This window comes from Bos indicus x Bos taurus, chromosome 10 (assembly GCF_003369695.1).
Source record: "Bos indicus x Bos taurus breed Angus x Brahman F1 hybrid chromosome 10, Bos_hybrid_MaternalHap_v2.0, whole genome shotgun sequence".
Lineage (NCBI taxonomy): Eukaryota > Metazoa > Chordata > Mammalia > Artiodactyla > Bovidae > Bos > Bos indicus x Bos taurus.
The window spans coordinates 69,039,444-69,054,390 of record NC_040085.1 but is presented as its reverse complement, the minus strand read 5'-3'; the positions used below and the strand labels follow the sequence as shown (position 1 = coordinate 69,054,390).

At 35.7% G+C, this 14,947-nt stretch overlaps 1 protein-coding gene across 1 annotated transcript in view; it reads left to right on the top strand.

Moving 5' to 3' along the window:
• Positions 1–14,947, top strand: part of KCNH5 (potassium voltage-gated channel subfamily H member 5) — a 393,607-nt gene that overhangs the window by 73,691 nt on the left and 304,969 nt on the right. The window contains exon 6 of the mRNA XM_027554270.1: positions 1,707–2,099. Coding sequence (XP_027410071.1) covers positions 1,707–2,099 — 393 coding nt within the window. The remainder of the gene's footprint in view (positions 1–1,706; positions 2,100–14,947) is intronic.

The window sequence follows — 14,947 nt, the reverse complement described above, 5'->3', positions numbered from 1 at the left end:
GTAAAAATCTTTATAAATAATTCTTATAACTCCCAAGCTTAAAACAATAATTATAATATACACCTAAAGAGAATATCAGTGATTCTTTCATGTTTCAAAATAGCAATGATTATATTATATGCTTAGTTTTCAGTTGTGTAAGTTGTACATATGAGAGACTTCAGGATAAGTCTCAAACTTCAAAAAATGCTAGTTTACTTATTTTGCTATGTTGCATATAAATTACAGGCCAAGAGGTATTTTTGTTTACATCTATTTGTGCATTGACATAAATTTAGTGCATTTATTATTTTATAATTTGAACTTGTTGACTCCTACTTTCTCGGTCCCGTTAGTCTTAGGGACACTGAATAGTTGAATGTATAAGATGGTAAAGCTGCTGAAAATATTGTTCATCAAAGTCCCACTTACAAACTCCTTAATACACAGGTTTACTCAGTTATAGCTTCATTGGTGGCATGAAGCAGAGGTCTTCAACCTGCTTTTTCAACTCCTTTTCACAATGTCCATGTTCCAGGTTCTGGACAGAAGTGCTAAGTCCTGTGTCTGTTGCCTTTTCCCAGGGTTGCCCAGACCTCTGCTCTTGCACTGCCATCTGCTTTTTCTCAGTGTCTCTTTAATGAGACCTAATCAGAATAAGTCAGGGTTCATATAAACTTGCATGGAAAATTGTCAATTTGTCAAAAAGGTATGGAGATACAAACCTGAGTATTTAGAATTTTTTTCTAAAGGAAATTTGTATCTGGGCAGGAAATCCAATATTCTTTAAATCTGATTGAAAGGGAAGCAGGGGAAAGCAGGCTATAACATTTATAGCTCTGATACTGCTGTGCCTGTCATTAGGGCCCTGGTTGAGTCCCATGCAACAGCAAGATCACCAAAAGTGGGGCCCTGAGGTTCAGCAAAGCCTTTAGAATCAAAGTTATGCTTCTTCAAATCCCAAATATGTAAAGAATGGGTAATGGTGAGCCCTGCAAATAGCAGCTGGCCAGTCTGTGAGATGTGTGATTCTAGGCACTTCTGCCCAGTGAATGTGCAGAAGGCACTTCCAGTAGTGGATGTCCAGCAGTGCTGTGGATCAGTGTTGGTGTTGGAGGAGGTCATCAAGAGGATGGGACTGCCAGGTGTTCCTTGAGCTGGACCCAGGAAACTGGAAGCTCCTCACCCCCTCCCTTGTCCTTGAAATGTACTTTCTGCCCACCATGCCCATTGTGGGAGCCATTTTCAAGGATACAAGCTTGAGAGAGTTAGCTGTGGTCGAGAACATCTGGACTGTATACGTGACTGAAGCCAGTTAAACCTCTGTATAAACTTTTAAGATTTGGTGGATGGGTTCTGAAACCTCTGGTTTTGTGGCCACCCAATGAAACCTTGTAAGTTCCCTTGCCTATGAAAACTTCCACCTGCTGATCTGGCGTGGTCTGCCTTTCTTTGGTCTCTTTCTGCCCTCCATGTGTGGGCACCAGTTTCTGAATGAGTTGGCCACAGGAGAGGAAGTCAGAGGGAATGGCAGACAAATCAACTTTGATAGAGTGATTGGATTTGCAGTGACTTTGGACAAACCTTGATACAACTCAGGAGAAGAGATATAATTACAAAGCATGGCTGGCTTTGAAACCAGTGGTTTGTCTGCCAGAAAATTTGCATTCATTACTAACTTTGCAGAGACGTCCGGGTCACTTATAAATGCATTTTGTCTCTTTTAGGTTCTTCAGCTGGGATCAGATATCCTTCCTCAGTATAAGCAAGAAGCGCCAAAGACGCCACCACACATTATTTTACACTATTGTGCTTTTAAAACAACTTGGGATTGGGTGATTTTAATTCTTACCTTCTACACCGCCATTATGGTTCCTTACAACGTCTCCTTCAAAACGAAGCAGAACAACATAGCCTGGCTGGTGCTGGACAGTGTGGTGGACGTTATTTTTCTGGTTGACATTGTTTTAAATTTTCACACAACCTTTGTGGGACCTGGTGGAGAGGTTATTTCTGACCCCAAGTTGATAAGGATGAACTATCTGAAAACTTGGTTTGTGATCGATCTGTTGTCTTGTTTACCTTATGACATCATCAATGCCTTTGAAAATGTGGATGAGGTAAGTTTCTTTTCTGTTTTTATTTTTTTGGTACTTTAATCACATTTTGAGAAAATTAGGATAAAAGGAGTTTATAAATAACCTAAACTTCTTTATAGTCACCACTTTCAACCTTCATCCTACTAAATACCTGCCATAAGTGATCATATTTTATTACTTTATAATTTTTATTCAATCTTTAAAAAATTTCTGGTTGAAAATACTAGGAAATGGCTGTGGTTGGAGGTTGTGTTTGAAAGAGGAGAAGAAAAGCCACAGCCTTTGAAGTCAAATATGGTTTATGAACTGGACAGTTGATTGAAAGATAATGCAATATATGTATTTTTTGGGGAAAACAGTAGCAGTTTAAAGCTCTGTGCACCCACAAATGTTTTGACTCCTCCCCTCCAGATACATAGGTAGCAGTACTTGTGTTAACAAAAAGATCCAGGACGCTTTTATGGTAGAGAAATTCTTGAAGTTTTACCTTTTTGGTTTCTTTCTTTTTTTTTTTTTAATAGTTTTTGCTTTAAGTTTTGCCTAATCATTTGTGGTTAAAGACTGTATTAGATGAATTCTGATATCTGGTCTAATTCAAGATTTTGCTTATTCAGTGTCATCTGCACAACTAGAAATTTTAAAACATATGTAATGTTTTAATGACCATTTCATCCAAGGCTTCTTCATTTCTAACTTAGTTGTGAATGATTTTCAACTTGCTATACCAAGGATGTATATAAGTGAATCAATATAGAATGTATCTGTTTTTAAAATGTGTTCATAATAATAATTACAAACTTAATTTCCCTAAAGATTCTACTCTGTCCTCATAGACTGTTCAGATAGAAAATTCTCTGCTACATTGTTGTCATTCTGTGTGTGTTGGGAGGTAGATTGCAATTTTTCTTCAGGATCTTTTTCCGTAAAGATTTCTGCATTGAATCAACTTTAATGATACCAAAAATATTTCCAGAAAGTTTAATATAGACATTGTATTTTGATGCTATACACATAACTATTAATTTAAAAATTCAAGGAAAAAAGAATCATAGTAATTTGTTTCTAATTTTATTTTTATTTATTTTTTAAAATTCCACCTACATCAAGTTTTTAAGGTATATTTCTATCTTATTTCCCTTCTGGAAGTATTGATAGGGATTAATTTTGAAAATGCTGATCTTATGATAAGAAGATAGTAAGTAGTATTTATATGTTCACTTACTAAATAGATTAATATATTAAGATCAATGCATTAGGATTTCTATTATTTAGAACATTGGCATAAAGATTTTAATACAAATAATCAAAAGATTGGTTTAGTTCACAGAAAAGAAAATAAATTAGATTGCATAATAATAAAAGCATCTAATATACTATATAAATATATGCCAATATCCTCAGACTTATTAATATTAAGGAAAATGCAAAGTAAACTTATAGACTATACTGACATACCATCAGTTATCACATACACTGGGTTGGAGAATATGGTGTCTGAGAATGTGTACTGCTCAGATCTCCCTTCATGGAAACCTGTTGCATGAAGCACAGGTAGGGGCTTCCTGGAAGTGGCTCCTGGTTTGGAAAAGACATTCTTTAGCATCCCTTTCAAACCCAGCATTCAGTGATATCACACTGTCACCCTGGTAGCTTGAAACTGGCCACGATGGGAGTATTTACACCCTTAAAATGGCAAATGCTATGAATAAAGGCTTAAAAAAAACCTTTCTATGGCATTAGTTGTTAATCATTTAGCAATATACCACTGAATACAGTTGACTGACACTTGCTGTGGCTTTCTGATCTGCTGCAGGTCACAGTTCAAAGCTGTTTCCCCAAGGCTACATTCAACCAATGACTAAGAATAGTGGTAATATTATGATTGGGCTTATCAGGTGGCTCAGTGGTAAAGAATCCACTTGCCAAGCAGGAGACGTGAGTTTGATCCCTGGGTCGGGAAGATTCCCTGGAGAAGGAAGTGGCAATTTAGTATTCTCGCCTGGAAAATCCCATGAACAGAAGAGCCTGGCTACAGTCCGTGGAGTTTCAAAGAGTCAGACATGACTTAGCAACTAAACCACCACCACCAATATTGTAATTAGTCTACTCCTGCTCAATGAAGAACTCCTCTGCTGAGCAACTTTTGCCCTGGAACTCCCCATTTACCTGTGCTGTGATTGAGGCTCTTTCTACACAATTCTTCCTTCCATCTTCATAGGTTTCAGACATGCATCGTGGTCTGAAGACTCCTCCCTCATTTCTCCTTCATAGGCATTTATCTCAGTGAAAGTCTTGCATATCTAACCCTGACTTGGCATCACTCGGTAAGGGATCTGAATTGATACAGTGATGGTGTGAAATCTCTTATACATTGCTCAAGGGAATACTGGTAAAACTTACATGAAGAATGATTGGCAATATCTAATTTTTTAAAAGAGAAGACCCTAGAGGCAACCACTTTCAGATTGTTTAGGGGATTCTTTTATATTTGCTTCCATCACCAAAGAGCAAGACTGTGTACTTACTCCTTTTGGTTTTTTAGTTTTGGGACTTGTCTTTGACTCAAATTGGAGGTTTCAGCCTCTTTCTCCTGCCCTCACTGTATCCATGCACTTATTTCCATCACCTCATTCTCACAGTATAGATATATCATCCTTTTGTTTCCATAAATAGTGTTTATATCATTATGTCTACAAATATGCTATTTATGACTGAAAGTGAAAGTAAAAGTTGCTCAGTTGTGTTTGACTCTTTGTGACCCCATGGACTATACTGTCCATGGAATTCTGCAGGCCAGAATACTGGAGTGGGTAGCCTTTCCCTTCTCCAGGGGATCTTTCCAACCCAGGGACTGAACCCATGTTTCCCTCATTGCAGGCAGATTCTTTACCAGCTGAGCTATAAGGGAAGCTCATTTATAACTGAACCTTCAATACATTGTGATTACTTTTCCTCTTCTGCACTTTCCATTTTCCTGAGAGTTGATAATTGTCTGGTTTTATCATTTGCTTTCTTTTATGTACTCATCACTCACTCAACCATTAAACTCTATGCCAATTGTCTAAAGCTCCTTTCCTTGCATCGATGCAAGCAATATCCTATCAACATCATTTTCTTAAACAGATCTCTCGTCATCCTACTCTCCCACCTGATGGATAGTTTGACTGTCTGTAATATTCTAGGCCATTGATAATTTATCCTCAGATTTTGAAGGGCGTGGTAACATTACAGTCTACTTTCTAATAATTCTCGTAAGAAACTTTGAGGCATCGTGACCTATTTTCTCTTTCTGGAAATTTGATATATCTTCTCTATCTAGGATTCTGAATCTTTCCAGTACTATGCTTTATTGTTAGTCCATTTTCATCCATTTTGCTGGGCACTGTCTGGGTAGTCTTTTTCAATCTGGAAAAGCATGTCTTCTGTTTCAGTTTTTTTTCTTATGATTTTTCTCCATCTCCTTTCCTGCTCTTCTCTTTTCTCTCTCTTGTTGAAATTCCTTTTATTCTAATACCTACTAGACTTTTCTAATTTTTCCCCCCTCTTTCCTTATTTTCCAATCCTTTATCTTTTTGCTATACTTTCTGGAAAATTTTCTCAACATTATTTTCCAACTTTTCTTGTAACTAATAATGCCTTTATTTTCCCCTTAAAGTTTGCTTGGCCTGATACTAACAGCTAAACTAGCATATGTATATTACTTGATATATGTATTTCTACTGCTGCTGCTAAGTTGCTTCAGTCGTGTCCGACTCTGTGCGACCCCAGAGACGGCAGCCCACAAGGCTCCCCTGTCCCTGGGATTCTCCAGGCAAGAACACTGGAGTGGGTTGCCATTTCCTTCTCCAATGCATGAAAGTGAAAAGTGAAAGTGAAGTCATTCAGTCGTGTCTGACTCTTAGCGATCCCGTGGACTGCAGCCTACCAGGCTCCTTCGTCCATGGGATTTTCCAGGCAAGAGTACTGGAGTGGGGTGCCATTGCGTTCTCCGATATGTATTTCTAGCATTTAACTTTTCATCATTCTAGATCGTTATACTCTAGTTGTATCTTTTGTAAATAGTCTATACATTCTGAGAGTTTCTCTAACTGGGAAGTTTACATTTCCCAGTAACTAGTCTGTTTACATTTACTGTAATTAATTACTTTTTGCTTTAGGTAGAGCATCTTATTTTCCACTCTGAAATGTGTTTTAGTCACTTTTTTCTCTCTTTTCTACTTTATTCTTCTTTTCTGCCATTTTTTGGAATGACTGAATTTTAAAAATCTTCTGGATTCCCTCTAATAGATTGGAAGTTTTTGTATTCATCGATTGCTCTTAATATTTTTATCTTCAGTATTTGACTTATAAGTATCTTTGCCCTTCTAAATAAATCGTTGGCCTCTGTTTGCCTTCTCATTTTTCAAACTAGTGTTGTTTTACATTTTGGTTCCACATTTTTTTCAAGTTTCTCTTTCAATTATTGGGTGGCTTCTTTAGGACTTGGTTTATTGTGAGCCTTTGGGATGGTGACTATAGATTTCAGTTTCCATATCTGTTAAAAAAAAAAAAGGGGGGAAGGGATGCTTGACTTTTTTACTTCACAAGATGTTTTTAAAGAGTCAATGGAAAAACAGATATGATTTTTGTTTGTAGAATTGTGCATGTTTGAGGGGATATTATTGTTTTGCTTGTGTGTGTCTATTTCCTCAGCTTGGTGACAAGCCCTGTGGTGGTTAGGAATGTGTTCCATCTCCTTGGCAGTTCTTCACTGCTTACTGCACATTGGTGACTCACCAACCTGAAGCAATAAAGTGTTAGTAAGGTTTTAGTAGATTGTACAAGGACATAAAACAAAATAGAACTTAAAAATGAGGAATTGAGCTACTGGTAGCTTGGGAATAGGAGAATATGAGTCTGAAGATCATAGCTTACTCCTTTAACATGATACGGTACAAAATAATTTAGGATGTAATGACATTTTCATATTAAAGAGCGTCTCAGATGATATGCTTTCTGAAGACAACTTGATTTACTAGGAATTCACGAAGTGGATATGTCATTCTTTAAGAGAACTGTGAGGCTGGGAAGATAGTGTCCATTGAAAGAAAGAATTCTGTTTGAAAAGAAATAATGTCAATTTCCTAGATAATATAATGGGGGTAAAAGACATTATCACAAGGAACTAAGGAATCAAACCAAACTCCTTTGTAGTATTTGAACACAGCTCTGGGAGGTCCAGGGAGCTTGATTTCTGGGAGGTTAGGAGGAACTGACTGATAAGACATCATAGAAATATGGGGCAGCTGCAGGTGACAAACAGTTTGGTAGACTAAATGGAATTAGGAAACATGATACTTGGGGAATTCAGGGGACAATGAGTGGTATTAGTGGCAAACACAATAAACAAGGTAGAGCAAACTGAAATTGGAAAAGTGATCACGAATGCACTGTTTCAGGAGACAGAATGATTGAGCCAGAAACTGCTAGGTGGAAATATTACAAATATTTTTAATTTCCAGAAAAGTTTAAGAAAATCATCTTCTAAATTATAATTTTTCTTGATTTATGCTTGTCAAATGGGCACATTCAGTTCAGTTCAGTTCAGTTGCTCAGTCGTGTCTGACTCTTTGTGACCCCATGAACCGCAGCACGCCAGGCCTCCCTGTCCATCACCAACTCTCGGAGTCCACCCAAATACATGGCCGTCGAGTCAGTGATGCCATCCAACCATCTCATCCTCTGTCATCCCCTTCTCCTCCTGCCCCCAATCCCTCCCAGCATCAGGGTCTTTTCAAATGAGTCAGCTCTTCGCATCAGGTGGCCAAAGTATTGGAGTTTCAGCTTCAACATCAGTCCTTCCAATTAAAAATGGGCACATACATCATTTCATTTTAGCATATCTGTTTATATAGCAAATTTTTATCTCTGATCTAGATATCAAAGCAAAAAATTAGAAATCAAAGCTAATTGTATTCATATATTTATTTTGTCACTGTTGAGAAATTTCAGGCCCTCCATTAAGGATATATTGGAAATTGCTATTTAATATAATTTGATCATCATTACTTTTTCATTAAAACCTTTAGATAATTAAAAATAATGTTTGAGTGGTATAGGAGAGGATTTCATAGTATTTGTTTTTAGTTTTACTAGTTTTAATCTTAGAAATATTGCCAAGTCACCTTATAATTATTGATTTTTCTTATTAGTGTGATAATAAGACTTTTTAAAAGAGCTGTTTTAGGTTCACAGCAAAATTGAGAAGAAGCTACAGAGACTTCCCATAACAGAGGTTGCCCCCACACATGCATAACCTCCCTGTTATCAACACCCCCCACCAGAATGAAATGACATTGACACATCAGGTTGTTCAAAGTCCATAGTTCACAGTAGGGTTCACTCATGGTGCTGTGCATTTTATGGATTTTGACAAATGCATAAGGGCATATTGTAGTATCATGCAGGGTAATGTCATTGTCCTAAAACTCTGTGCTCTGCCTCTTCATCCCTTCTTCCTCCTAACCTCTAGCAACCACTGATCCTTTTTACTATCTCTATAGTTTTGCATTTTCCAGAATGTCATATAGTTGGACTCCTACAGTAGAAAGCCTTTTCAGATTGACTTCTCTCACTTAATAATATTTAAGGTTCTTCCATGTTTTTTCATGGCTGATAGCTAATTTGAGTGCTGAATAATATTCCATTGTCTGGACATATCAAGTTTATTTTTCCATTCACCTACTACTGAAGGATATTTTGATTGCTCCCAAATTTGGGTAATTATGAATAAAGCTGCTATCAACTTTTGAGTGTAGGTTTTTGTGTAGGCAAAACCTTTTGGGTAAGTTATCAGCTCGTTTGGGTGAATATCAAACAGCATGGTTGTTGGATCATGTAAAATATATTTAGTTTTGTTATAAGCTGCCAAACTATCTTTCAAAGTGGTTTACACCATTTTGCGTTTCACCAACAATGAAAGACAGTTCCTATTGACTCACATTCAGTTTTTGGCATTATTAATGTTTTTGATTTTAGCCATTCCAGGACTTGTGATATCTTGTTTTAATTTGAAATTTTCTAGTGATATATGAGGGGACTTTCCAGTTGGTCCTAGTGGTAAAGAATCTGTCTGCCAGAGCAGGAGATGTAAGAGACGTGGATTCGATCCCTGAAGCAGGAAGATCTCCTGAAGGGGCATGGCAACCCATTCCGGGATGCTTGCCTGGAGAATCCCATGGACAGAGGAGTCTGCTTGGGCTATGGTCCATGGGGTCACAAAGAGTCAGACATGACGGAAGTGACTTAGCATGCACACACAGTGATATATGAACATATTTTCATATGCTTATTTGCCATCTGAGTATCTCCTTTTGTCAAGTGTCTGTTCAGATCTTTTGCTCATTTTTAATGGGGTTGTTAGTTTTATTATTGTTGAGTTTTAAGAGTTCTTTGCATATTTTGGGTAATATTCCTTTATTATTTGCACATGTCTTTTGCAAATATTTTCCTCTAGTCTGTGGCTTGTCTTCTCATTATTTTGACAGTATCTTTCACAGAGAAACATTTTTAATTTTAGTGAATTCAAGTTTATTATTTCTTTCATGGAGTGTACCTTTGGTGGTATATCTGAAAATGATTACTCAAGGTCACCTAGATTCTCTCCCATGTTATCTTCTTAGAGCTTTACAGTTTATGTTTTATGTTTATGTCTATGATCTGTTTTATTTTATTTTTTGAAGGGTATAAGGTTTGTGACTAGATTAATTTTTTTTTCCATTGGCTGTCCATGTGTTCTATCAAGATTTGTTGAAAAATGATCTTTTCTTTATTGTATTTCCTTTGCTCCTTTGTCAAAGGTAAGTTGACTATATTTATGGGGTTCTGTTTATAGGCTCTCTATTCTGTACCACTGATCCATTGTTCATTTTTTTTCCCACCAGTACCACCCTGTCTTGGTTACTACAGCTTTATAGCAAGTATTGAAATTGAGTGTCTGTCCTCTGACTTTGTTCTCCTTCAGTACTGTGTTGGCTATCTTGCACATTTTTTATTCCTCCATATAATCTTTACAATCAGTTTATTGATATATACAAAACAACTTGATGGAATTCTGATTGAGATTACATTGTAGCTTTAGATCAAGTCTAGAATAACTGATGTCAACACAATATTGAATGCTTCTGTTCATAAACAAGGCTTATTGCTCCATTTATTTAGTTCTTTGATTTCTTTCATCAGTTTCATAGGTTTCCTAGTATACCGCCTGTACATATTTTGTTAGATTTATACCTAAGTTTTTTATGCTAATATAAATGTATCGTGTTTAAAATTTTAAATTCCACTTGTTCATTGTTGGTATATAGGAAAGTGATTGGCTTTTGTATATTGACCATATATCCTGCAAACTTCCTTTAATTGCTAATTAGTTCCAGACTCCTCCTCCCCCCCACCACCCCCAGGTCAGTTTGTTTGGATTTTCTGTGTCCGACTAATATGTCATCTCTAAAGAAAGATATTTTTTTCCCTTCCTAATCTGTATACCTGTTATTTCCTTTTTTTTTTTAACGATATGATATAATCTGTAGGGTTTTGTAGATGTTCTTTTTCAAGTTGAGAAATTCTTCTCTGTAGCTAGCTTTTTGAGACTTTTTTTATGATGAATAATTGCTACATTTTGTCAAATGCCTTTTCTGCATATGTTGATATAAACATATGACTTTTTCTTCTTTAGTCTGTGATGGTATTGATTAAATTAATTGATTTTTTATTGTTGAACCAGCCATGCATACCTAGGATAAATCTTACTTGGCCATACTGTATGCTTATTTCTATATATTGTTGGATTTGATTTGCTAGTGTTTTGTTGAGATTTCTGCATCTATGTATTAGAGATATTCATTTGTAGTATTCTTTTCTCATACTGTATTTGTGTATTTGAGTATTGATATTTGAGTAAAGCTGGCCTCTTAAAACTGGGTTAGAAAGTATTGTTTCTGCTTCTTTTCTGGAAGAGACTGTAGAGAACTGGTATAATTTTTTACTTAAATATTTGGTAGAATTCACTCACGAGTTAATCTGGCTCTGGGGCTATGTGTTTTGGAAGATTATTAATTATTGACTCAATTTGTTTAATAAATATAGTTCTCTTCAAATAATTACTTTTGTGTGTATATTTGAGTTTTGGTAGATTGTGTCTTTCAAGGAATTGATCCATTTCATTTCGATTATCAAATTTATGGGCACAGAGTTGTCCAAATTGTTCTATTATTGTTGTAGTTATTATTATTGCACTTGTTATACTTTAATTGTCTGTAGCATCTGTAGTGATGTCCTCTCTTTCATTTCTCACATTAGTAATTATGTCCTCTTTTTTTCTTGGTTAGTGTGGCTAGAGGTTTTACAATTTCATTGATGCTTTCAAAGAAAAAGCTTTTAAAATTTTGTTAATCTTCTCTACTGATTTCCTGTTTTCAATTTCATGGATTTTTGCTCTAATTTTAATATGTTTTTTTCTTCTTATTACTTTGTATTTAATTTGCTTTTCTTTTTATAGTTTGCTAAGCTTAGAAATTTAGGTTATTGATTTTACTTCTTTGTTACTTTTTAATATATGCATTCTACACTGTACATTTTCCTCTGAGTACTGCTTTGCTACATCCCACAAATACAAAAAGTTGTATTTTTAGTTTCAATACATTTTTCTTGATATTTCTTCTCTGATCCATATTTTATTTATAAATGTGTTGTTTAATTTCTATATATTTTTTGTATTTTCCAGTTATATTTGTTATTGATTTCTAGTTTAATTTCACTGTGATCCAAAGCAGCTGTTGTATGATTTCTATTGTCTTAATTTTGTTAAGGTGTGTTTTATAGCCCAGGATATGGTCTATATTGGTAAATGTTTCACATCAGCTTATTTTTTTTGCTGTTATTGTATAAAGTAGTCAAAGATGTCAATAATAGACTGTTGATTGACAGTGCCATTGCCTTCCACTATGTCCTTACTGGTTTCCTGCCTTTTAGATCTGACTGTCTCTGACAGAGGGATGTTGAAGTCTGTAAAGATAGTAGTGGATTAATCTCATTTGTACTTGAAGTTCTATTAGTTTTTGTTAGGTTGATGCATGCAAAAATTGTTATACCTTCTTGGAGAATTTATCCCTTTATCATTTATATAGCATTTCTCTTTATGGCTGATAAATTTACTTAACTCTGAAAAGTATAAGATGTTTCTGGATGGTTTTTTAATTTTTATTTATTTTTTTTTTTATTACATTTATTGTCTGTAATGAAATATATTATTTCTGGGAGGATGTTACCTTCTCCATGGGACTTTCTCTATTTAAGTTTTTTCTTTTTTTTTCTTTTTAGTTTCTTAGTAGCTTGCTTTAAAAACTTTAGCTGCAATTTTAAGTCCTAGTTACCTACCAGGTCTTTACTTAAGAAAGCCCACTAATAATCCCAGAGCTTCTAATAACAATAAAAACATTTATATTTTTTATTGAGGATTGGATTAGTGGTTTACTAACACTCATCTTTCATCTGTATGCTCAGGGGAAGGTTTATGGGTGACCCTGTTTTTTATGCTTCAATTTTACTTCAAGTTAAGAGGTCAAATACAATAAAGATCTTTAGGAAACCGAGGGTTAGGCCCCATGCTCATTTCTGGTGGAATGACCTTATGCTTCTTTAGTGCAAAAATAGACCTTATGCTTCTTCAGTGCAAAGATTCTATCATCCTAATATCTTGGATTTGAAGTTCCTGGAACATAGTTGTCACACTGTATATATTTCTATTGAAGTGAATGAGGCATAAACCATTTATGTTAGTAATGAAAAAGACAGGGACAAGGGCAATCTTTGTGACACAACCTTATCTGTGACCCCAAATCCTCCACTCAGAAAATCTAGCATTATCCTTTGGCTACTCTGCTCAGCTCTCCATTCATAAGTTTCTTTTCATGAATTTTCTTATAAATAATCTTCCAGTCAGATGTCCTACCCTACCAACTTTCAATACATGTTTAGGGGTTACCAAAGGGTTTAGATCTCTAAGCTTGGATCTCCCACTATGTGTACAAAGCATAGTGGACAAATGAATGCAAAGATGTACAAGGCTTAGTCACTGAACTCAATGTACCTACCTTCTAGCTTGAGAGTAAAACTTTTGCACAAACTATTCAAAAGTGTGAATAAAAAAGAAGTCAGTGTGAAAGAGGAGATGGGGAAAGGATTTGGGAAATGGATGAGAATCAGCCACAGATTTCAAATTGGAGCAGAGTGGCAGTAGATTGAACTTTTAAATTCTTTTCCAAGTGGGATTTGTGGCATAGAATGTTATCAAGTTTGGGTAAAGATAGATATCCTTCTTATATTTGAAGGTTTAAAGATAGATATCCTTCTTATATTTGAAAAAAACTGGTGATGTTCCAGGAATATATTCTTTTGCATTAATTTTCTACAGAGACAAAACAATTTGTTTAACTGAGTAAATTAGCTTTGGGAGGATAGGAAGTTATAAGCAAAGAGGACAGCAGTGAGATTCCTTTATTTGATTTTGTTGCTTACATAAATAGAAATTTTTATGTGTACTGATCTTCATTCATGGTAAATGCTTCCTATTGTTAAGCATTAGGAAATAATTCTGATATAAAGGCAAAGAAGGGTGAAATATATTACAATATGTATACTATAACTCTTAAAAATTTTGCCTTAATTAACCATAGATACTTGCTTAGAAATTGCTCTTTATTATTTGTATAATAATTATCACTATGCTGAGAATTCATCATTTCTTCATTCTTCTTTGAAGGAAGTTCTAAACTTCCGTTCCTACTCCATTTACTCTTTTTATTACTCTTTTTTATACTGTGATTTTATCTCTGGTTTCACATAACACATGCTGACTCACAGGAAACATGGTTACCTTTATAACAAAATTTTTTATCCTTCAGATCAGATCAGATCAGATCAGTCGCTCAGTCGTGTCCGACTCTTTGCGACCCCATGAATCGCAGCACGCCAGGCCTCCCTGTCCATCACCAACTCCGGGAGTTCACCCAGACTCACGTCCATCAAGTCAGTCATACCATCCAGCCATCTCATCCTCTGTTGTCCCCTTCTCCTCTTGCCCCTAATCCCTCCCAGCATCAGAGTTTTTTCCTTAAGAAATTTGTTTATTATACATTGTGGATAAAGGGTTAAACAACCATTTCTCCTGCATGACAGCTTTACCTTTGGTCAGCTGTCTTCCATTCTTCCTCTGGGAAATGATGAAGGAAATATGCTATCTGTGTTTCTAGGCAATATTACTTAGATTTAAAGTAATATTTTATATATATATATGATTTACATATATAGTTGGACACGACTGAGCGACTTCACTTTCACCTTTCACTTTCATGCATTGGAGAAGGAAATGGCAACCCACTCCAATGTTCTTGCCTGGAGAATCCCAGGACGGGGGAGCCTCGTGGGCTGCCGTCTATGGGGTCGCACAGAGTCGGACATGACTGAAGCGACTTAGCAGCAGCAGCATGATATCTATCTATCTATCTATCTATCTGATGGGTAAATTTCATCTGAACTGTGAAGACCTTTTAATGAGCTATAAATAACTTGACAAGGACACATAGCTTAAGGGTTCCCTGACTGATACAATTCTGAGCCTATCTCTTATGGAACTCTGAAGTTATACCTGTATTGTCATTATAGGTATTAAGTTAGGTAGGGCATGAAGCATCAAAAGCTAGAACTACAAACACAATTCATTGATAAGACAAAGCTGAGTTGTGTTTATTGCTTACCATTTGATGGGAGAACAGTATCTTGCAAAGATTTGGTAGCATCTCAGATATTTGATAGTATCTTCTGAGAAAATGAGA